This window comes from Jaculus jaculus, chromosome 1 (genome assembly GCF_020740685.1).
Source record: "Jaculus jaculus isolate mJacJac1 chromosome 1, mJacJac1.mat.Y.cur, whole genome shotgun sequence".
Classification (NCBI taxonomy): Eukaryota; Metazoa; Chordata; class Mammalia; order Rodentia; family Dipodidae; genus Jaculus; species Jaculus jaculus.
The window spans coordinates 51294599-51318443 of NC_059102.1; the positions used below are offsets into that span (position 1 = coordinate 51294599).

At 37.1% G+C, this 23845-nt stretch overlaps 1 protein-coding gene across 1 annotated transcript in view; it reads right to left on the reverse strand.

Annotated features, from left to right (window-relative positions):
* Uhrf2 (ubiquitin like with PHD and ring finger domains 2) overlaps window positions 1-23845 on the reverse strand; it is a 78310-nt gene that overhangs the window by 10527 nt on the left and 43938 nt on the right. The window contains exons 4-11 of the mRNA XM_004653185.2: window positions 21092-21310; window positions 18011-18120; window positions 16592-16778; window positions 12804-12927; window positions 12498-12605; window positions 7676-7780; window positions 4416-4522; window positions 958-1120 (exon numbers count right to left, since the gene is read on the reverse strand). Coding sequence (XP_004653242.1) covers window positions 958-1120; window positions 4416-4522; window positions 7676-7780; window positions 12498-12605; window positions 12804-12927; window positions 16592-16778; window positions 18011-18120; window positions 21092-21310 — 1123 coding nt within the window. The remainder of the gene's footprint in view (window positions 1-957; window positions 1121-4415; window positions 4523-7675; window positions 7781-12497; window positions 12606-12803; window positions 12928-16591; window positions 16779-18010; window positions 18121-21091; window positions 21311-23845) is intronic.

Below are 23845 nucleotides of genomic sequence, written 5' to 3' on the forward strand. Positions count from 1 at the left end.
AAACAATTCTTAAAATATTATTTTTCCATTTTGATATTTTCATACAGGTATATAATGTGTTCTGATCTTATTCCTTCCAATTGCTGTTTATCTGCTTCCTCCTCCCATTATCACACTTCTTCCTTAATCATCTCCATCTTACCTTTTTTCAGGGTTGCTTACATGATCAGGGGTGGAAGGTTATTTACCATGAGACTAATGTCCTTACTTTGTGACAAAAGATACAAATTCATATTTTTATATTTATTTACTTGAGAGGGTGGGAAGGAGAGAAATGTAGGCAAGTCAGGGCCTCCCACAGCTGCAAACACAAACTCCAGACTCATGGGCCACTTTGTGCATCTGGTTTTATGGCAATCAAACCTGGGCCATAAGGCTTTGTAATCAAGTGCCTTTAACCACTGAGCCATCTTTCTAGCCTACAAAGTCATTCTCAGTGTTACAATGTGTTCTGCTATGACAAATCCATTAAAACCATCTCAATTATAGCATCCTGAAAATATCTATGAGTCAGAACTGGAAAGGTCAAGGTCTGCAAATGTGTCTATCACAAAATATATTAAAATCAGATCTGTAACTGCCAAGATCTGCAAATGCGTTTATCACACAGAATATACAACATTTATTGTGAACAATCTGTAGGCTGGGCACATATTTCAGTAGTAGAGTGTCAGCCTACCATATGCATGACCCTGGATTAAACCATAAGAACTGCCCACACACACACAACAGAAAGTCTTAATCCAAATTGTAACAACTCTGCTTTAGCAAGCTTGAAGTTATTTTTGAAAACCTGGAAGTCAAGATTTTTACATCTTTTGTATGTCCATAAAAAGCAGAAATATCAAGTAAGGTGGATTATTCTTTCCTCTAGCCCACCCACACTAGTTCCCTTGGGCAACCCTGTCTTTCAAGCCCAGAAGAATGACTAAGGAGATGTCATGCTAGATAGAGCACCTTATAAATGCCATCGTATCTGTTGCCTTCTTCAGGAGCATACTTGCTGATCTTCCTCCCTTTAAAACTGCGTATCACTCTGACCGGCTTACCAGCTCTCCAATTCCGAGACTCTGCTCCAATTTTATCATCCAATGGGGCATCACAGTTTAGGGCCAATGCCCTAAAAAATAAAACAATGACTTTATACCAAGCAATATTTTTTTCAAGTATATAATCGAGTCATTAGCTCAATTAAAAGGTGAATTATGCCTTACCTGTTAGTTAAGATTCTATGATTCTTTCCATATTATTCCAGATAATAGGATTATGCTTTCCCCCACCAGCAGAGAAGACAAATCAGTTTTCTGATGTCACCCCCAAGCCAGGGGATTGGTTCTCAGATAGCCTGTAGGGTTCTTCTGAAAGTAATAACATCTGTGCCACGTATAATAGAAAACAACTAGAAATACATGGAATTTGCTTTAAATAATGTTTGTTGAGGAAAAGGAGAACGTTGGAAAACTAAAGCAAGTAATTGCTTTAATAGTTAATTTTTGGTAATGGATTAAAGTAAACTGCTGGAACAATGTAGAAAGAGATCCAGAAAAATAAATTTGTCAGCCAGGTACAAATGACTTTTCTAGGTCTACTTTCCACATTCCAGATAGCAGAAATTCTCAAAAGTTTAAAGACTATTATGAACAAGTGCAATATGAGAATACTCTCTAAAAGCTTCCATAAAAAGATTAATTAGGACTGAAGCATCCAAGTCTCTTTGCTAAATCTTGACAATAAAAAATTTTGGTTCCTTGAGAACACTACAGTTTATTAGTGACTGCCAAGGAGGAATATAACATGATTTCGCTCAAGTTTCCCTAGTATGTGAAGCTTATGTGATGTTACAAGAACTACTGGAGAGTATCTAGTTCCAATGAAAATACTACAGTATGTTAGTGTGTTCCTCTGAGGTGCCCATTTCCTAACTTATGTGAAGGGGAAACTCAGAATACATGAAAGGTAGCCACTCTGGTGAAATCAGATATGATACAAAATCCTTTTTCAGGATGTAGTTCTTCTTGTACATGCTCAAATTTAAAATATGCCTGACCACTATAACCTACTTATAAAAAAAAAATCACCTTATCAAATTTAACTTTTTAAAGTAAATAAAAAAGAAAAGTAGGGGGCTGGAGAGATGGCTTAGCGGTTAAGCGCTTGCCTGTGAAGCCTAAGGACCCTGGTTCGAGGCTTGATTCCCCAGGTACCACGTTAGCCAGATGCACAAGGGGGCGCACGCATCTGAAATTCGTCTGCAGTGGCTGGAGGCCCTGGCGCCCATTCTCTCTCTCTCTGCCTCTTTCTCTGTCTGTCACTCTCAAACAAGTAAATAAAAATAAACCAAAAAAATTTTTTAAAAGAAAAGTAGGAACCTTAAACATTTTATTTTTAAAAAATAACTTTTATGATAATTTTAGTGTTCAAGTAATGAAGCTTACCAAGTTATCTTTTTTATCTAAAGGGGAAACACTAAAACTCTTGGAGGTAAGAGAATGTAGCCATCAACTTAGTATTGTATCTTTCATGGAATACTTATTAGGTTATGTATTACTCATTTTCTTAAAGAGTTATGATAAATATTATCTTCATGTCACTGAATGACATGCTTTAAAACTCAAAGGTATCTTCAGTCTTAATTACTGGCACCAATAACTGGTACCACCTTTGGCTTCAGATAAGTAAATAGGCTATTCAAGAATATGAAAATAGCCCAGAAGAATTAAACTAAGTAAATCAGTAACAAAACTCTTTTCCATTTCTCTATCTATAGCTCAACCAATCTGTTGTCTCTATTGTCTTGGTAAAGGACAGTGGCCTCTTCAGTTTCTTAAAGTGAAAGAGCTAGGGAGAAATAGAGCAAACTGCAGAAGCAAGGTGTTAAAACTTTCTTTTAGCAGAGAAACAAAACTAAAACCATACAGTACTTGAAAAAGATTATTTTGGGGGACAGAGCTGAAAGCTACTCACTTCACCTTTCATGTTCATAAAACATACAGGTATCTTTGTCTCAGAAGACTTATTAGATATACTCGCATTGTGATGTTTAAAGTAACCAACTGGATGTTAATATCTATATGACAAGTCAATTCCAGACTGTTTTCAGTTAGTATTTCAGTTTAACAAACCTTTTAAAAACAAGCATTTTTACTGGTTGTCAATTATTTTCTAAGGAGACTTATTGGACTGCCTACAAGTTTAACTGGAATCTACCATGTATATTACAGGTATGGGTAGTTATGAAAGCAATATCATTTAAGAAAAACGGCCCATGATTATTAACAAGAACATGTAATTTTCAGATCTGATAACTTTCTAAGAGTCCTTTTGAAAATTTAAGATGTACGTTCATTGATAAAAACTCATCAGGTCATTTTTAACTACTTATAAGAACATTCTTCCTAAAGAGCTGCCTTCTTGATAGGAACTAGGGACTGCACTCCTACCTCAGGAATGTTTCCCCAGCAAATCTGACCTGTCTCCTCTGCTGGTTCAGTAAAATAATCCTACTGTCAGAAATAATATACAAGACATAAAAACAGATTCTTTGTAATTCAGTATGCAATAAAGTCTTAAATAATACTGGTAATATTATTTCACACGATAATCAGAAATTAAGGGGACATTACTTAAAACTAAGTGACTTAGACTCAAAGTGAAAAAATACTCAATTTACTCAATGCATAAAAATGCTCTTAATAGGACAAAAATTTTAACTTTCATATGGTTAATAAAAAATCTTACTATGACAAATTATAATGGGATTTTTGCTATCTGGTAGCTTGGGAGATTTATCTATTATCAACATTAGCACACATTTATAAAATATTTGAAATTAATTTTATATTCAATGGTACCTAGGATATTTCTATTATTAGAGGTCAATACAAGGTGGCTCTTTTGCAATGCCTTAAGGGGATTTAGTTTAAAATATAATTTTTTACTTAATAAATTAGACATTCTCTTTAGTGACACTGAGAAGACATCTTACCAACACAAATCCTAAAAGTACCTGAGTGCAGATTTTTCAATATGTACATGTAGCTCCCAATAATTAGTAATTTACTTCTTTTAAAAAGTTTGACTTTGAAAGATAAATCTATGTTGAGTATGGTACCACGTCAGTTTGACTCATGGAGTTGTAACATGCCACCTTGTCCTCAATTTCAATTAAATTATACAAGTTCCTTTCATTCAAAGGTGTCAACATGATTTCAAATGTATAGCAGATGTATTAAGTAAGATTGGGAATTATGCCATTTAAAAATTAATAGGATGAAGAAATAATGAAGCAATGGGATTTTAACCTCAGATATTTAACACCTAATTTAAGATTTTTCCTACAGTCTAAATAATAAATTGTAACCACAGAATCAAATGTTTATGTAACAGCCAAATTCTAAAGTCTTTACTAATAGTACCTGTTCATGTTTGTTAATGTTTGATCAGCTGATGGTGCACCAATTCTTTTATTACCAGCAAGATTTTTACCACCACTTCCAGTGTATGTGAATTCATCACCTCGGTCCTATAGGAAAAGATTTTTGCATCAAGATACCAGAACCCAAGTATAATTTCACCAATTCTTACTACCACTACTACGGCAACACTTTCCTAGCACTTACTAAGTATGTGGGTTTGGCTAGGCATTTTACATATGATTAAGTCATTCAGCTTTCACATCAACCAACAAAGTAACTATATAAACATTATTTAATTCTTACTTTAAAATACAGTTTCAAAATATATGTGTTAAAGGCTTTCACAAAGAATTAACCATGAATATTTCCATTTTCAATTTCCTCTGCAATATTAATACAAATATACTGTCAAATTTGCCTACCAGAAAATGGTTAAGACTTTCAATTCTTGTCTGAAAACACACAATTGTGCTCTCTACATCTATTCCAATTCATCTTTTTATCATCCCTAGAAAGCAAGTAAATAGAACAGACCATGAGAAAATACCTGCAAATACTTATCTGTTAAAAAGCAGAAAATGCCAACACACTAAGTAGGGTCAGAGGAGAGGTTGGGAAAGGGGAGGGAATGGGAAGAGGGTTAATCAAAATTAAAGATGTTATGAATAAGCCATATGGAAACTTACTTCTTAATTAACATATACATACATCTATATATTTTAAGAGTTTGAGCAAAAGTATCCCATAGGAGTGGATAAGACGCTCAGAAATCATATTGTTACAAGACATTTTCAAATGCCAGGGATTAGAAAACCTCTAGTGAGTTACAGGTCAGGGAGGCCTCCAAACAATACAAGCTATTGCCATGGCTCTCAGCTACCTAACAGAGCAAGAGGGTAAGACCCTACTGCTGAAGACAGCAAGTGCTTGAGCTCCAGGGCAAAGGGAGGTCAAACCAACACCCAACTGAAAGCTTTCTCCCTATTGTTTGCCAGTAATGGTGCTGGAAAGTACTATGCAGCCTGTTGGGGGAGAGAAGTCAGCAACTGCTTAACCAGCAGTAGACTCTGCAAGCTACATGGCTAACCACCCAGGTCAATGTGCCAACTGATGCAATGGTGGCAAGTCTGTTATGAGGGAAATCAACTGCTCTCTGATGGGACTTAAGGCCCACCACATGGGAGGATATTCATACCTGGTACTAAACTATGGCTAGGGAGGTCATGAGTCCTAGGGGGGAAGCTACTATTGTTTGGCTAAATAGATATACTATGGCCAACAAACTAACTGCCCTCTAAATATTTATATTTATACCTATATATTAATTGTACTTTCACCTTTGGCTACAAAAGCTTCTGTTTTCAGATGGTGGTGACCACTGGAGAGACTTAAAACTCAGAGTGCTGAGAAGTAGCAGTGGAGTGCTCAGCACTAAGGAAGAAATCTCTATCATACCCTCCAAGGCTCAGGGACCATTGTGAAGAGGTGGCATAAAGAATTTAAGAACAAGAAGGAGGAGCAGAGTTCTTTAAAGAACTTCCAAGCCAGGCATGATGGCACATGCCTTTAGTCCCAGCACTTGGGAGACAGAGGTAGGAGGACTGCTGTTAGTTCAAGGCTACCATGAGACTACATACTAAATTCCAAATCAGCCTGGAATAGAACAAAACCCTACCTCAGGGTAAAAAAAAAAAAAAGAAAGGGAAAAGGGAAAGGAAAGAGAAAAAAGTTCCTTCAGACATAATGTGGTCACTGTATTCATGACTTCAGTGACTGATTCTATCTACATAAGATCTGCACAACAGGAGGGCAAAAGCATGCTAACATCATGCAAAGTTGGAAAACGGGGTTCAGTGGAGGGGGAATAAAAGGTAGTGGGTGAGGATTATGATTAGTGTACATTGTGTAGATGAATGTAAACTGTCAATAAAGGGTTAAAAATGAAACAGCAAACACAAGGAACTCAGGGCATGACTCAGTGCTAAGTTCCCTGCCCAATGTACCCAGCCCTAAGTTCCATCCCCAGCACATGCCCCACTAAACAAAGAATATATAATGATAAACAAATGAATGTCCAATACCAGTAACCATTAAATAAATGATGATTACAGTGAGATATTACTATGGACCTGTCATACCTAAAATAGGAAATAGCAACAACAGTAAGTGCTAGAGAGAGACACTGAAACAGAATCACTCATTCACTGCTGACACAAATGTAAAATGGTACAGTCACTATAGAATCCCCAGGACCCATGTTAGCCAGATACACAAGGAGGCGTACGCATCTGGAGTTCATTTACAGTGGCTGGAGGCCCTGGCACGCCCATTCTCTCTCTATATGCCTCTTTCTTCCTCAGTCTGTTACTCTCAAATAAATAAATAAATAAAATTTAAAAAAATGGAAAATCACCCAGATATTCTTCATCAGGTAACTGGCTCAAGAAATTGGCATAAACATTACGATGGTCTCCTCAATAAACTAAAGAATAAACTACTAATTTCAGAGAGTCATGCTGAGTAGCAAAAACCATTCCTAAATACTACAAATTACAGGATCTATGTATAAAAATTTCTGAAGTGATACAGTATGATGGGTGTAGCTATAAAAGGTAACATAACAGAATCACGAGAAAAGAAATGTTCATGATCCTGCTTCTGTAAATGTCCAAGATCCTGGCTGTGATACCTTTTATAAAAATTTTACAAAAAAGGGGCACATATCTATTATTTCTAATGCTATAACTATTACTTATGAATCTACAATTATTTCAAATGGGTTTAATTACAAAAGTTTCACAGAGAACCTATTTTCCTTAAAAATTACAAAATATACTTATACATTAAATTGGTAAATATGAAGACTAGACACTGTGGGCTGGAGAGATGGCTTAGCTGTTAAGGCGCCTGCCTGCAAAGCCTAAGGACCCAAGTTCTATTCCCCAGGACCCACATAAGCCAGATGCACAAGGTAGCGTGTAGTTCATTTGCAGTGGCTATAGTTTGCAGTGGCTAGAGGCCCTGGAACACCCATTCTCTCTCTATCCCTTCTTTCCTCCCACTCTGTCTCAAACAAATAAAAATAAATTTAAAAAAGATTAGACACTGTAAAATCTTATAACTTAAACAGAACCAATCACTTTAGCATAAAAACTATGCCAAAATGAAACAGTAACATCTGACATATCTTAGACAAAGCTTTCATATTTTATGGAATGATCAAGACAGGTTCCAAAAAACAAGGTCATATTATCACTTACAACTTCATCTGCAAATCCACCAGCCAGGACAAGAGAGTAAGCCCCATCGTTACTGCGACCATGAATTCCACCGACATGAGGCCTATGAACACCTGCTTCGCTCACCTATAAAATAATTAAAAGAATCTCTCACAACAACTGAGTTATACCTAAAAAATGCTTTCACATGTATGAATGGACCCAAAAAGCCAAAGTTGTTTTTAACCCAGAGTTTTATCTTTTGCTCATTCATTTTATTTCTCCCAAAAACTAACTGAAGTGATAACTCTACAACTGACCAGGCCTAAACTCTAGGTTTCACAACTACTAAATAATCATCACCTTATGTAAGTGAAAGCTCCACTTCAAATCTACTAAAAAAGTATCATCAGTCCAGATTTCTCCCCCTTTGTATTGTTTAAAAAAATTTTTTTTTAATTTAATTTATTTGAGAGAGAGAAGACGACAGAAAGAGAGTATGGGCAGGTCAGGGTTTCTTGCAAATGAATTCCAGATATATGTACCACTTTGTGCATCTGGCTTTACATGGGTACTGGGGAATCAAACTTGGTCCTTATGCTTTGCAGGCAAGCAACTTAACCACTATGCCATCTCTCCAGCCCCCTTTGTACATTTTTTATTTTTTAGGCCAGCTCAACAGACTGACCTTGTTTGTGTGTATTTCAGAGAGAAAGAGAAAGAAGAGAATTAGCACACGAGAGCCCCCAGCCACTGCAACTGAACTCCAGATGCATATGACCTCTTGTGTTCATATGCAATCTTACATGCTTGCATCACTGTGTGTCTGGCTTATGTGGGACCTGAAGAGTCAAACATGAGTGCTTAGACTTCATAGGCAAGTGCCTTAACAGCTAAGCCATCTCTCCAGCCCCCGACTCCTTGTATTGTTTAATGGTCGTCCTCCACCCAGTTTGTCAAGTCCAGTATGTAGATATCCTTGAATCACATGCTTCTACAATATTCCTCAAAGCTATGTGATCACAAGGACTGGTTTATCTTGGTTCCATCTCCCAAACCCTTTGAAATCTATCTTCTTTTATTTCTGCTGCTCAATGTCACTTCCAGGCGTGAATCCTTACAATAGACTCTCTATGTACTGCCAGGCACTACTTTGCTCTTTAAAACCCATTCTATCATAAGCAGAATGGTCATTCTGGTTTTGTCTTTTGAGACTGGATTACGCTATGTCATCCAGTTAGTCTGCAAGTCCTCATGTAATTAGGCCTCAAAGCTGCAGAGACCTCTGCATCCCAAGTGCTAGGATTGTAGGAATCATGTTCAGCTCAGAATGATATATTTATTTACTTGAGAGAAAGAGAAAGGGAATATGTGTGTGTATGAGCATGCGAGGATCTCCTGCTACTGCAAATGAACTCCAAATGCATGAGCCATTTTGTACATCTGGCTATGTGTGGGTACTGGGAAATCAAACCCAGCTCTTCATGCTTTACAAGCATGTGCCTTTAACCACTGAGCCATCATCTCTCTAGACCGTCAGAATATTTTTTTAAAGAGTATTTCTGTGTTGAACTGTTAAAGTGTCTCATGGTAATAAACCCAAAGTAAGCATCCACCCAGTATCTTTTATTCATGTCTATTTTCTGGGCTTTTTCGCCAGCTGAGGTTCCAGCCAACACTACTCAATGTTCCCCATATATGCTATCCACTGTGAAGCTCAGTGATACTTTACGTCAATGGCCTACTGCTTTTCTTCATTATCTTAAATTCTGATTCACTGAAAAAACTGTCCTGTCTTTTTATGTCTTAATTTATGTTTACTATAAATTGTTTTAAAAGAAAGCTAAAATTCATGCTAAAACACTGACTTTGACAATATAAAGCCTTGAGAACCTGAAAAGAAGCTAATGAAAGGAAAAGAACAGGGAAAGTCTTGGGCCTTAGAAATTCCAGTCACTTTAGAAATAGACTAAGCCACCTGATTCTCCGACTTCACCAACTCTGGCAAAAATAAATGTTCTCTATTGCCTTTTTTCATTCCTCAATGACAAATCCATTGCTCAGGAAGAAAACCTCATAGTTATCTTAGACCTTATAAAGAAACTTTTCAAAGTTTGGGAATGAGAGGCTGAGGAAATGGTTCAGTGGATAAAGCACTTACCCACTCAAGCTTGAACACCTGAATTTGGTCCTCAGATACCATGTAAAAAGCCAGACGCCATGGCAGGCTTCTATAATCCCAGCATGCTGACTGCAGTATGGGAGGCAGAAACAGGAGAATTCCCCAGAAGCTCTTGCCAAGCATAGCAAAACTAACAGCAGAGCAAGATCCAGAGAAACCTTGCCTCAAATGAGATGGCATGAAGAAGATGGACTTAAAGTTGTCCAGACCTGCACATGGGCGTCATGGACTGTGCATGCCCACACACATATGCATACATAAATAATTTTTTTTAGTTTGGGAATGTAACTGGTGACACAAATCATGAAATACATTAAAAATATTTACAGGTTTTCTTTTTTAAAAAAATAGATCCTAGATCACAACCTTGAGCTTTACAACCTGCATTAGGATGATGGAGACAGACACTGAGGGTACTCAAAATGTACCAATGCAAAAATCCAGAAGCTGCTGAGAGCTCAACTAAAGTAGACTTAAAGCACACCCACTAATTTATTAACAGGGAATTTTGAAGAGGGGGGGCAAATATAAGAGCCACAGGGTGGGAAGGAATACCAGAGGAATTCCTGGTCCCACTATGAAGACTGCCAGTCTCACAGCTCTCACAATCCCACTGAGGAGGGCCCTCAGTGGAGTGGGGGCAGGGAGGAGGGAAATGATGGTACCGACACATGATGCATCCATAAAAATTTTCTACTTAATAAAAAGAAAAAAAGAGGTAAAAAGAAAATAGTTTTAAAAACACTCTTGATTTTATGCCTTCTTTTTCCCTAGCAAAATAAAATAAAAAGATAATTTGAAAAGGTAATTTTTAAATCAATTCAGCCAAAATTATGATGCTCATAGGAGGAAAGCTATAGATGTAAGTTTATAAAACTAAAAAAAAAAAATGAAGGAACATATGTTATTTAAATTTTAAACAGGGCTATAGAGATGGCTTAGCAGTTAAGGTGTTTTAACTGCAAAACCTGAAGAACTGGGTTCAATCCCCCAGTACCCATGTAAGCTAGATGCACAAGGGCGCACATGTGTCTGGAGTTCATTTGCAGTGGCTAGAGGCCCTGGCACACTCTATGTGCCCCCCTCAACATGCAAATAAAATAAAAAGTAAAATATTTTAAAATTAAAACAAGTAAATTCAAAGGAAATAATTAAAATTCTCTCTTAGAAACGGGGATAAAAAGCGGGTTGGGCATCAAAATATAAAGCAAGATAGAGAGATGGCTCACTGGTTAAGTGCACTTCCTGAACAAGTATGACAGCCTCAGACCAATCGACCCAGAACCCACCCCATGGAAACAGCTGAGCTGGGTGAGGCCAGGTATTTCTATAACCCCAGTCCTGTGGAGAGCACAGACCATTCAGTGGAGCTCATGAACAGCAAGCGCTGGGACCAATAAGGTAAAAAAAACAGGCAGGTGACTAAATCAGGGGACAGCTAATGTTCTATCCTGACCATCACAGATGAGTGGATGGGGCGTCACATCAATGCATGCATATAAAAAATACACACACAGAGTTAAAATATAAGTCATATACTATTACTTATTTTTTCAAGCTATGTGTGTACGTGTGTGTATGTATGCATGTGTGTGTGTATGTGTGTATCTAAATTTTAAAATTATGCTAAATAGGACCAGTACCACTCAATATACAAAGTAAAATCTCCTTTAATTAAAGTCCAGAACCCAAGGTATTACTAATTAGAAACTGTTCTACACTAGAGATTTTAGTGGGGTTTTTTTCCATATTAAATTTTCTATAAGAAAGTTAACTTTCTAAAGAAATTAGGAATAAACAGAGCAAGGCATTCCCCAATGCATTAAATAATTCACCACATGATTTCCAATTCAGTATTTCAAGAATTATTTTTTTATAAGAAAAACTAAGAGCTTACAGCTCAGTCACAAGCATAAAGACCTGAGTTTGATCCCTAGAACTCATGTTTTGAAAAAAAGCCAGAAAGGGGCTGGGGATGTATCTCAGTAAGTAAGAGTGCTTGCCCTGCATTCACAGAGCCCTAAATTCAATCCCCTGTACTCCATATACTGGACATGGTGGAAGCATACACTCAGGAGGTGGAAGCATGAGGAGTTCAGGATCAGAAGTTCAAGGTCATCCATCCTCAGATACATAATGACTTCAAGGACAGCCTGAGATACATGACACCCTGTTTTAAGAGGGGAGGGGAAATAAAAACCAAGAATGGAGTTATCTGCTTGTCATCTGGGCACTAGGAAGACTGAGGCTGATGTATTACTAGGGCTCACTGGTCAGTCAGTTTAATCATCTTGGCAAGTTTCAGGCCAGTGAGAAACCCAAGGTGAACAGAAGCTAAGAAGCATCCAAGGAGGGCCTCTGGCCTCCATATACATAAAACACATGCACCCACACAAATGGCAACAAACGTGCATACATATGCACTTTAAAAGAAAGAAAAAAAGAAAGAAAAAGTAACAAAGTGATAAAGAGGATAGGTGATGCCTAACTCTGCATGTATGCTGTTCTTTCTGTCTTAATCTCTGAGTAAGAAGATGCCTATCCCAAGAAAAAATCCTTCATTTTAGCAAAGAATGACATGTGCTACTTGTGGAGGCCATTTAAACCAACAGATGTTAATACTGCTTCAATTTTAACTAGACCAAATTTTATCCTTTCATCTAAGCCAATTTCAAAACATACCTGAACTCTAAATCTCCATGTTGACCCAACAGGAATTCCAGGAATAGGTCCATAATGATTAGAAGGAACAATAGTGCATTCTTTTGTACGACCAACACAAGCCATTCCCTAGAAGTCACAAAACAAGCTATATTTATAAAAATATAGAAAGCAACTATATAATTAACAATGATAGAAGTATTGCTGATAGTGACAATTATATTGCTTAATCTTTTATATCACTTCTACTACTAATATTGAAGAATTATTGGTATAAATTGCTACTAAGAACTACTAAGAAAAAAAAAATAGGAATTTCTTTTTTACCCTGCCCCAGTCTCTCCGGCTTTCAGTACTAGCAGATGGCATCTTTGCTTTCTTTTTACTCATCTTCAATTTTTCACCAGCCTTTACAACCTCACTGGAATCAGTTTTACAGCAAGGACAATACCTTTAACGGAATAAAAAAAGAACAAAAAAAAATTGACAATACCATATTAAGGCCACTAACAGTACCAGAACAATGGCCTGTACAGATTAGGACAAGTTTTAAAATGTAGTGGGTTTATAGTATAGAGCTTCTACTGTCATTAAAGTCTTTAAAATTTTTTTAAAATACCTCTGCGTGTGTATGCGTGCTCACGCAAGCGTACATGTGGTGCACAAACATGTATGTGTCCATGAGGGGTCCAGAGGGAACACTAGGTATCCCCTTCCATTGCTCTTCTGTCTGTTCTTTCTTGAATCTGGGGTCTCTTACTGATTCCAGCGCTTGCAGTTTTCTCATGAGGCCTGGACATTCTCCAGTGTCTGCTCCCCACAGGACAAGTATTACAGATGCACTCAAACCACCCAGCTGTTTATATGGGTCCTGGAGATTGAACTCAAGCAGTTTCTCTGGCTTCTTCAAGCCCTTACACTTGCACAGGCAGTGATCTTAACTACTGAACATCTCTCTATCCCTCATGTCATTCTTTTACAGACCTTAATGATTTTAGCATTATAGATCCTCAAATTTAGCTCAAAAGCCAGATAAAATACAAGTGGCACTACAAACTTTATCACCAACTCTGAGAACATAAATTATTAGTTAGAAGCAATGAGCGTATTAAGGTGCTTTCTTAGACAACTGACAGCACATCAATATCACGAAATACTTAATAAAACAAAAGTAGAAAGAACCGATGGATGCTTCTAGATGCAACACAGAATGGTGCAATGGGTACATCTCCCTATCTATCTTGATTATGAGCATTATCACAATAAAAAAAAAAAATGTAGTCTAGCTGACGATGCACCTCAGTGTTAGAGAGCTTCCCTAGCAGGACACAAAGCCCTGAGTTCAATTACCAGCACAATAACAAAAATGTCATCTATTTGAATAAGTATATGGGACGTCAAGGATGTTTGTTTATATCAGCTTTCTCCCAGCTCCATCTTAATGCTCTGTACTAGTCTATCTTCTCATAAGCTACCTTAAATGTTACCTAAAAAGTAAAGTATGCATCCACGGAATGAGATAAGGCTCTTGTGTCACCAAGAACAGGAAACCCAAGAATATTTCAACAAAGACCTAATGGCCACCACATGATTAAGTTTCAATCTGTCAAAATTTTCCATTTCATGTACATCCCACATAACGTTCAGAGAGAAGACATCTATCTCCATTAATCAATCCCAATTATGAAGTTAACTTGGCATTACAGAAGAATATGCAAATAATTCAACTTTAAAAAAATATTTTAGGGCTGGAGGAATGGCTTAGTGGTTAAGGCACTTGCCTGCAAAGCCAAAGAACCCAGGTTCATTTCCCTGGGACCCATGTTAGCCAGATGCACAAGGGGGCGCACACATCTGGAGTTCGTTTGCAGTGGCTGGAAGCCGTGGTGCACCCATTCTCTCTCTTTCTGACTCAAATAAATAAATAATTAAAAAAATACTTTATACATTTGGGTACTAGAGAATCAAGCCTGGGTCTTTAGGCTTTGCAGGCAAAAGCCCTAACTGTTGAACCAACTCTTCAGCCCCAAACAAAGTCATGTTTTTTATTTTTATTGTTTGGGTTTTTCCAGGTAGGGTCTCACTCTAGCCCAGGCTGGCCTGAAATTCACTACATAGTCTCAGGCTGGCCTCAAATTCACAGCAATCCTCCTACCTCTGCCTCCCAAGTGCTGGGATTAAAAAACTATACCCAGTTTAATTTAAAAATTTATTTGAAAAGGCACCAAATACAAAATTTAAAATCCCTTCCACCATGTAGGTGGATTTGCCTTTTAGAGGAATAGGAATTAAACTACACTGAAACAAGAATGGACAAAAATGAAACCAATGGAAAACATCATTATTACTGATAATAAAATTCTGATTATGACCATGAAAGGTATCCGAAAAGACTGACAGAGAGTTATTATTCCTTTGCCTTTTCTCTCACCTCTACAGCTTCTGTAGAAATAAAGCTACCACCTTTTCAACAGGGTAGGAAAAGACCAAAGCAATGGATAACAGCATTGCTGATAGCAGCTACTCACTTGTGACATCAGGATTTCTGACTATCATACCCCCTTACATAAAAACCTTGAATAGTAGCAATATAGCCCATATTTTTAAAAACCTCCTTTATAGGATTATTAAAAAGTTTTTGTGAGCTAGAGAGATGGCTTAGCAGTTAAAGCACTTGCCTGTGAAGCCTAAGAACCTGTGCTCAAATCCCCAGGTCCCACATAAGCCAGACATACAAAGTTGCACATGCGCACAATGTGGCACACACGTCTGGAGTTTGATTTACTGTGGCTGGAAAGCCCTGGCATGCCAACTCTCTGTCTCTTTCTCTACCTCTCTCCCCTGCCAACCTGTCATTAAAAAAGTTTATTACAAGCTGCGCATGGTGGCACACACCTTTAACCCCAGCACTCACTTGGGAGGCAGAGGTAGGTGGATCACCATGAGTTCAAGGCCACCCTGAGATCTACATAGTGAATTTCAGGTCAGGCCGAACGAGCATGAAACTACCTCAACAAACAACAACAACAACAAGTTTACTGTAACTTGGTGTACATTTTTCCCAGTCCCTGTTCTAACTGGTTTTGTTTTGGTTGCAACTATTACTATACATAAGTTTAGGCTCTGGAAAACATATTTGCTCTTGGAGTCTTATTTCAGTTAGCGGCTTAATAAATAGGTATAATATCCAAAGAAAGCACTGTCAGTACTTAGTCAATGTTGAATACCTAATAATTATCAAATACTATTGAACACAACTAGATATCTAACATAGTTGGGAAAGGTGAGCAATCATAAAGGTTTATTGAAAGAAAATATATTTAAGACAAAAACTGAAAGATGACTATCACTCCATTATCTTGGAGTTAGGGAAAATGCTGCTAAAAATATCATGAGGCAAGTGTGAAAATGCAGAAAAGAACATGACTTATTTAAAGAGCTGAAAGATACTCATTCTAGCTAGAATGCAGAGTATTTGAGGAAATACAAGAGGGCAGTAATATGACAGTGTTAGAAATGCAACTAAAAAGTATCCTTAATGACAACTTAGTTTCTAACAACCAAACTTGTACTTTTGAATGAATATACACTCCATACTGGATAATGATTACAGGGTTTAAAAGAGTTAGAACCCAGCTCTTAATTGTTACAGTATTTTGTTTTGTTTTGTTTTGTTTTTTCAAGGCAGGGTCTCGCTCTAGACCAGGCTGACCTGGAATTCACTATGTAGTCTCACCGTGGCCTCAAATTCATGGTGATCCTCCTATCTCTGCCTCTTAAATGCTGGAATTAAAGGTGTGTGCCACCATGCCTGGCTAAAGGTTAAGCATTTTAATGCACACAATGTATCAACAGAAATCCACTTTTGGTGATTCAGATATATTTCACATTTAATATTTATAAAATAAGAACAACAAAATTCTGATCTAAAGGTATCTTAGCATACTACATTAGAGAAATAGGTAAATAACATGAGATTATTATCTGAAAAGGCACTAAATACAGTAAGTTAAACCCCTCCCACTATGTACATGGGTTTGCATTTTAAACAAAATGGAATATATATGCCATTAAAACAAGGGAGAACAAAACCATGAAACTTATAGTGATCATACCAGTATTCCTCTTCTGGAACTTTATCCAAAGGTGGGTTTAGGCAATAAATATGATAGGCCATATTACATTCATCACATAGAAGTTGCTTGTTAGGGTCCCGCTTCTCTCCACACTTATGACAGGAACACATGTGGCATTTCTTATCTGGGTCTCCACCACACAGGTCACATTCAGGGTCATTTTTCCCTAAAATAAATAAATAAAAAAAAAATATATATATATATGGAATATTTGTCTTTTGACATCTACAAATATCATAAAGAAAATCCAAGCTGAGGAGATGGCTCAGTGGGTAAGAGCACTTTCCACACAAGTAACAGGGCCTGAAAGGACCTGCTTCCTTTGATTCCCCAGCACCCACCAAAAAAACAAAAACAACAACAACAAAAAAAAAAAAACAGCTGGGTTTGGCTATGCAAGTCTGCAACCCCAGTCCTGTGGAGGCAGGGACCAGAGAACTGCTGTGGCTTGTTGGTCAGCCAGTATGACAAAACGGTAGCTCCAGGTTCAATGAAAGACTCTGTCTCAATGAAACACATAGAGCAATAGCGAGGACACTAATATTCCCTGGCTTGTGCTCAATACACACATTTACAACACACACACACCAGGCACACACATGTAAAAGAGACAAATAGGAAAACCTAGGGAAACAGCATACAGCTTCCCCACCACCATCAGTGCAAAGAAAAAGTGCCAAATGGAATAACTAATACAAGGTTTAAGAATAAATGACTAATCCCACCACAGTGGCCCATGCCTTTAAACCCAGCACTCAGGAGGCAGAGGTAGGAGTATCACCTTGAGTTCAAGGCCACCCTGAGACTATATATTAAATTCCAGGTCAGCCTAGGCTAGAGTGAAACCCTACCTCAAAAAAAAAAAAAAGAAAAAAGAAAAAAGAAAAAAATGCCTGAGCCTTGTCTGAGACTTACAAAATTAGAATTTCAGGAAAAGGGCCTAATTGTATGCCAGTGAAAAATGCAATGACCATTAAGCATGAAGATCATTATGTTAATTTTTGCCTTAAAAATTGTAATACAGACCTATTGATCCAAAGAGTTCCCCAAATGTGCAATGGAGAACTTATTGGGATATCATAGATACTTAGGTAAATCTTTTATTTCATCCAAAGAGGTAAGTTAAGTCCTTGGGCCTTTAGTTCTGTTAAAGTAGAAAAGAATGAGTAACTGGCACAACTGTTGGTGAGGTGCACATGGACATACATTCACGGGCCACTCGACAACACTCAGCAAAGTTATTAGAAGGTAGTCACTCTTCCTTTTCTGTAACCTTGAAAACAAATGTATACAGTGTGGACTTTGACAACTCTCCCAAGTTATTCAATGGCCAATAAAACTAAATTTCCATCAAGTGCAACACAGTGGGTTTAAGAAGTTCAAAAGAAAAATCCATACTTAAAAACTTTCCATCTGCAAAGGAAAGAGGATGGGCTCCAGGCTTCTCAATCTTGAAGATTTCATCTACAAATACTACCCTGCAGTCATTTAATGTGCCTTCAGAACCCCTGTTTGAAAAAAGGAAGAAAGGTTAATTTCAACCTAAAAAATATAAAACCATGTGCAAATAATAGTAAAAACTAGAAGACACTTTGGAAACACTGAATTTTTCCTACTTACAAATTGAGGTTATAGTTTCTCTAATTTGAACTCTTGTTTCTAGTAGTAGAAAAAGTCCAAGAGTGTTTAGTTAGTGATCAAAATTAACTGTAACTTTAGGTAACAGGAGAAAAAAGAGAAATTCAGAGGCTTCACTATTTAAATTATCTGGTAAGAAGTATCTCTTTTAATACTACCCTGCCAATTAAAATGAAACATTAAGATATATTTCCAACAAACAATATGTTTCTGGCAAAAAAAAAATAACATGACCTCTTATTAAAGTTTTCAACTGGGAAGCCATATATAGAATATATATATATATATATAGATATGTATGTGTATATATGTGTGTGTGTCCTTATACTTTGTGTTTTTTTTGCTGTCTCCATACCTAATTTCACAAAATACAACTACTAGATATAAAGTCAGAGATTAACCCCAACACAATATATATGGGAAGCCATATATATATATATATTGCTCTTTATACCTTGTTATTTGTTGTCTCTAAGAAACCTACCTCAATATGAAAAACAGACACTATTGTAGGGTAAAAAAAGGATAGAAAAGATATTCCAAGCAAACAGAACCAGAAAACAAGCAGGTGTCACTATTCTAATATATGACAAAATAGATTTCAAACTAAAATAAATCAGAAAAGACAAGGAAGGCCACTACATACTGATCAGGGGAGCAATCCATCAAAGGACACTACAATTCTAAATATGTATGTACCAAACTGGTACACCTAATTTCATAAAAACAAATCTACTAGATGTAATCTCAGAGATTAACCCCAACGCAATAGTAATGGGTGACTTTAATATCGCACTCTCACCAATGGACAGGCATCTCCACAAAAATAAATAAATAAATAAGCATTGCATCTGTGTTCATCAGGAGGTTGGCATACAATTTTTTGTTGTTGTTTTTATCTGGTTTTGGTATGAGTAATAGTGGCTTTGTTGAATGAGCTTGATGAGTTTATATTTTATGGACTAACTGGAGAAGTAAAGGTTTTAGTTCTTACTTAAAAGCCTGGTAGAAGTCTTCATTGAATCTATCTGGACCAGGACCTTTTTTTGTTTCTGTTGTTGGAAACCTTTTAATTACTGCTAGGTCGTATACTTAGAAATTCACTGAGTTCCTTTAGATTACCCACTTTGGTGGAATGCAGATTTTTTATTTATTTTTTTTTTTTTTTTAAATTTGAGAGCAACAGACACAGAGAAAAAGACAGATAGAGGGAGAGAGAGAATGGGCGCGCCAGGGCTTCCAGCCACTGCAAACGAACTCTAGACACGTGTGGCCCCTTGTGCATCTGGCTAACGTGGGACCTAGGGAACCAAGCCTCAAACCGGGGTCCTTAGGCTTCACAGGCAAGCGCTTAACCGCTAAGCCATCTCTCCAGCCCGAATGTAGATTTTTAAAGTATGTCCCTGTGATTTTCTGAATTTTTTAATATCAGTCTTCCTTTTCATCTTTAATTTTATTAATTTGTGTCCTCTATTTTAGATAACTTGGCTAAGGGTTTGTAAATGTTATTTTTTTTCCAAAGAACCAACTCTTTGCTTCATTGATTATATTTTTTCATTTTCTACTTCATTAATTTTGCCCTTATCTTAATTATTCTCATCTATCTATTGTTTTTGGAACTTGGTTCTTGTTTTTCCAAGGCCTTATGGTCATTAAGCTGTTTACTTTAAGACCTTTCTGATTGTTTAAAAGTATTATTTATTTGCAAGCAGAGAAAGAGGTAATACATTAATCACTGGGTTTTGCTCTTTATGTATAAATACAGCAGCTCGTGTACTGCAGTTTTTCCACCTATACTTTGTGTTTTTAAGTAGATGTGTGCTTCCAGATTTGTCACCTAGTGACACTAATCCAGTTATATAGAATTTACAAGAATGTATATTTAACTGACTCCTTTAACAAAAGAAATTTGTCAGTGTCTTGTTACAGTCCTCAATTGCTCAATACAACAGATTTACTAGGAATTCATTATAAAAAAAAAAAAAGAAATTCACAAAAATGAATGTGAATGAATTTAAACATTATTTGTAATCAACCTGGAAATAGTTTGATCCTATCTTTTTTTAAAAAAGCAAAAAGAACAACTCAGCTAACAAACTATTTAAAAGAAGCAGAGAGAGAGGTGGTAGTAATAATTTTTCAAGTGCAAAAGCTAACTGTGAAACATTGCCTACTACTTTATCACCTGAAGAAAATAACAGTATCATTTAAGTGCCAGGCGTGGTGGCACATTCCTTTAATTCCAGCACTCAGGAAGCAGAGGTAGGAGGTTTGCCCTGAGTTTGAGGCCACTACATAGTGAATTCCAGGTCAGCCTGAACTAGAGTGAGACCCTAACTCAGGGAAAAAAGAGAGAGAGAGAATCATTTAAAGAATTAATGAGGGAATGTTCTGAGACATTCATCATTTCAGGTGACTTTACATATACTTGGTGAAACTTAATCTATATCCATGATTTGAAATTTTTGATAAATACTGAAAATTGGAGAAACTAAATAAAATTCAGCTAGTATTAGAAGGCTAGCAGACAGAGGTTAGGCAGTCATCTTGTTCTTATACTAATATAAATATTAAATACTTTTTGTCACTTATGTTACTTTGTTTTATCTACAAGTATGAATTCCTTTAGTAAGGTTTACTTCAAGAGTTTTAAAAATAGTATCTTTAACCTCACAGTTGAAGGTTTATTCAGTCTCAATAAAAATTCTCCTGAATTTGTAGAAACACTCTTATATAGTATGAAAATTTCTATCTTATTCACATCTTCTTTACTAGGGACATATGCTTCACACCCAAGAACTGCATTTCTTAGTCCAGTAACCAAGGGTCACTGAAACTTACCCCAGGAAAATTTTCACACGAACTTCCTTTTTGGTCCTTGAGATTGTCTTCAGTGCAGTAATTTCTGCATCATACCAAAATCCTCTTTTTCCTGGATTTTCTACATTGTAATTAACCATGACCACATCACCAACGTTTAGTTCATTCCATTTCAAAGTGGTTCTAGCTCGTGGTCGAAGATCCTTAACACTCATTTCTAGTGTGCCACTTTCTGGATATCTGAGGAAAGTAAAGCACATAGCAATGCTTATGAGTATACCAAAAGTAACTACGTAATTTTCAGGGCTAATCACCGGAGGAAAAAAAGTAGAATAAACTGCAACATACTAGTAATGGACACATTTTTTGCTGGCCTCTTATCAGTATTGTGATACCTACACGTCAGTATCTAAGTGTGAACATGTTTCAAGCTGGTGATATATATCTTTAGTTCTAGTACTAGGAAGGCTGAGGTAGGAAGACATCCATGAGTGCAAGGCCAGCCTGGACTAAGGAGTGAGTTCCTGATCAACTTGGAGCAAGCTACCTTAAAAAAAGTGACCCCCCCCCCAACATATATTTTCAAATGGAAGAAATTAGATATACAGAATGTCAACATTTTGAACAAAATAGAGAAGCCAAGCAAAATTCTTCTTGTTGCCTGGTTGGCTTGTGCTTCCGAGATAGGGTCTTGCTAGGTGGCCCAGACTGGCCGTCAACTTACAATCCTGAATACTTGGCTCTAGAGATTCCAGGCATGTGCCACTACCCTTGGCTCCTCTAGGCATATTTGTACAGAGACAATTAAGGAACTCTGAGCACTAACAAGTTATGTGATATTAAGAAATCATTAGATTGTTATATAAGCTTTGCTATTATAATTTATATGCCAGGGTTCCTAAAACCATCTCTAGGTTCCATGACTCACTAGAACTCAGAGGACTCCTCAGAAGAAAGCATCCTTGTGGCTATGATTTACTATGGGCACAGGATACTAAATACACAAAGGGAAAATGTACAAAGTGACCACAAAAACTAGACACACTAGACAGGTCTGAAAGTCCGGTTCCACAAAGGGCATGCTTCTTCCAACCTCAAACTGTGACAACATATGCAAAATATTATCTAGTAATACAGTTATTAGAAGCTAGTCACATAGGTATTTTCAAAGTACAAAACATACCAAAATTCCAGAGTCCCAGAAGCCAGTGTTCAGCACAAGCTATACTGAAAAGCCTCCTAAAAAATCTAAGTTCCCACCCAAAGATCAATCAATTAACAGATATTTTTAAGGATATTATGTATATCAGTCATTTCCTACAAACTCTAAAAAGAATAATTTTACCTATTTTGTCAGTTGAATGTTTGGGGAAGATGTTAGGATGAAGGTGACACCTGTAAGATAAAGGACCAGACCTAGATGTTAAGGGCCTTAGACTATGTGATGCTGGTCAATGGGAAAGGACAGAAGGAGCAAAGAACAGGAAAAGTCTCAGAGACCTAGAGAAGTCTTTGTCAACCCAATACTGAACTCAGGTACGGAAATTCATCAGGGAGAAACTGAATCCCTAGAAATCATGCTATATACTTCATCACTGGCTGAGGGATGCCAGGAAAGGGCATAACCTCTGTTCAAACACTGCTAGATCTTAAAAGCAGATGGAAAGTTATCAGTTAAGTAAACTTTTTGAAGCTACAGAATTCTTTCTTGGTAATCCAAGTAGTAAACCTACCACACCACCAATAAAACCACACAGAAGGACATTTCATTCATCCAAATGGGTTTTGTCTTCCAAAAAAATTTTTTTTCCACCCAAGCATAATGCCAAACACTTTTCATCACAGCACTTGAGAAGTAGAATTGCTTTTGAGTTCAAGGCCAGCCTGAGCTAGAAGAAAACCCTGCCTCAAAAATAAATAAATAAATAAATCAAAATAGGGCATGGTTGCACACGCCTTTAATCCCAGCACCAGGAAGGCAGAGGTAGGGGGATCACCATGAATTCAAGGCTACCCTGAGACTACATAGTGAATTACAGGTCAGTATACGTTAGGGCAAGACTCTACAATAAATAAATAAATAAATAAATAAATAAATAAATAAATAACAACACCCGCCCCCAAATTTTGTTGCTTTCACTTATGTTTTGACAACTGTTCTTATTCCCCTACTGGTGGAGATTATGTATTTATTCTTTTTTTAAAAAAAAATAAGTTATTTGCACATGTGTGTATGGACACACCAGGGCCTCTTACCTCTACAAACACCAGAGCTTATGCTATTTTATACATCCCATTTTAGGTTACTGGCTTGGGAATTGAACCTAGGCCAGCAGGCTGTGCAAGCAAGTGCCTGTAACTGCTAAACCATCTTCCCAGCCTTGCATTTATTCTTTTACTACCTTCTCGTTGCTAGGATAAAACACCTAACCAAAAGCAGCTGATGGGAGGAAAGGTTTTTATTTGGTTGATAGTCTCAAAGGGTAGCTTCATGGTGGCAGGAGAAGAAATGGCATGAGCAGAGGGGCTGGGCATTACCTCAACCACAGCAGGCAGAAGATAGCAAGAAGAAGAGTGAGCTGAATTCTAGCAAGGGGGAGCAGGCTATAACACCTCTAAGTTTGCCTCCAACAACACACCTCCTCCAGCAAGCCTCCACCTCCAAACCTGCCATCAGCTAAGGACCAAGTATTCAGCACACAAGAACTTATGGGGTCTACCTGATTAAAACCACACACTACCTTCTAGGTGTAGATAAGAACAAGTGTGTACCTA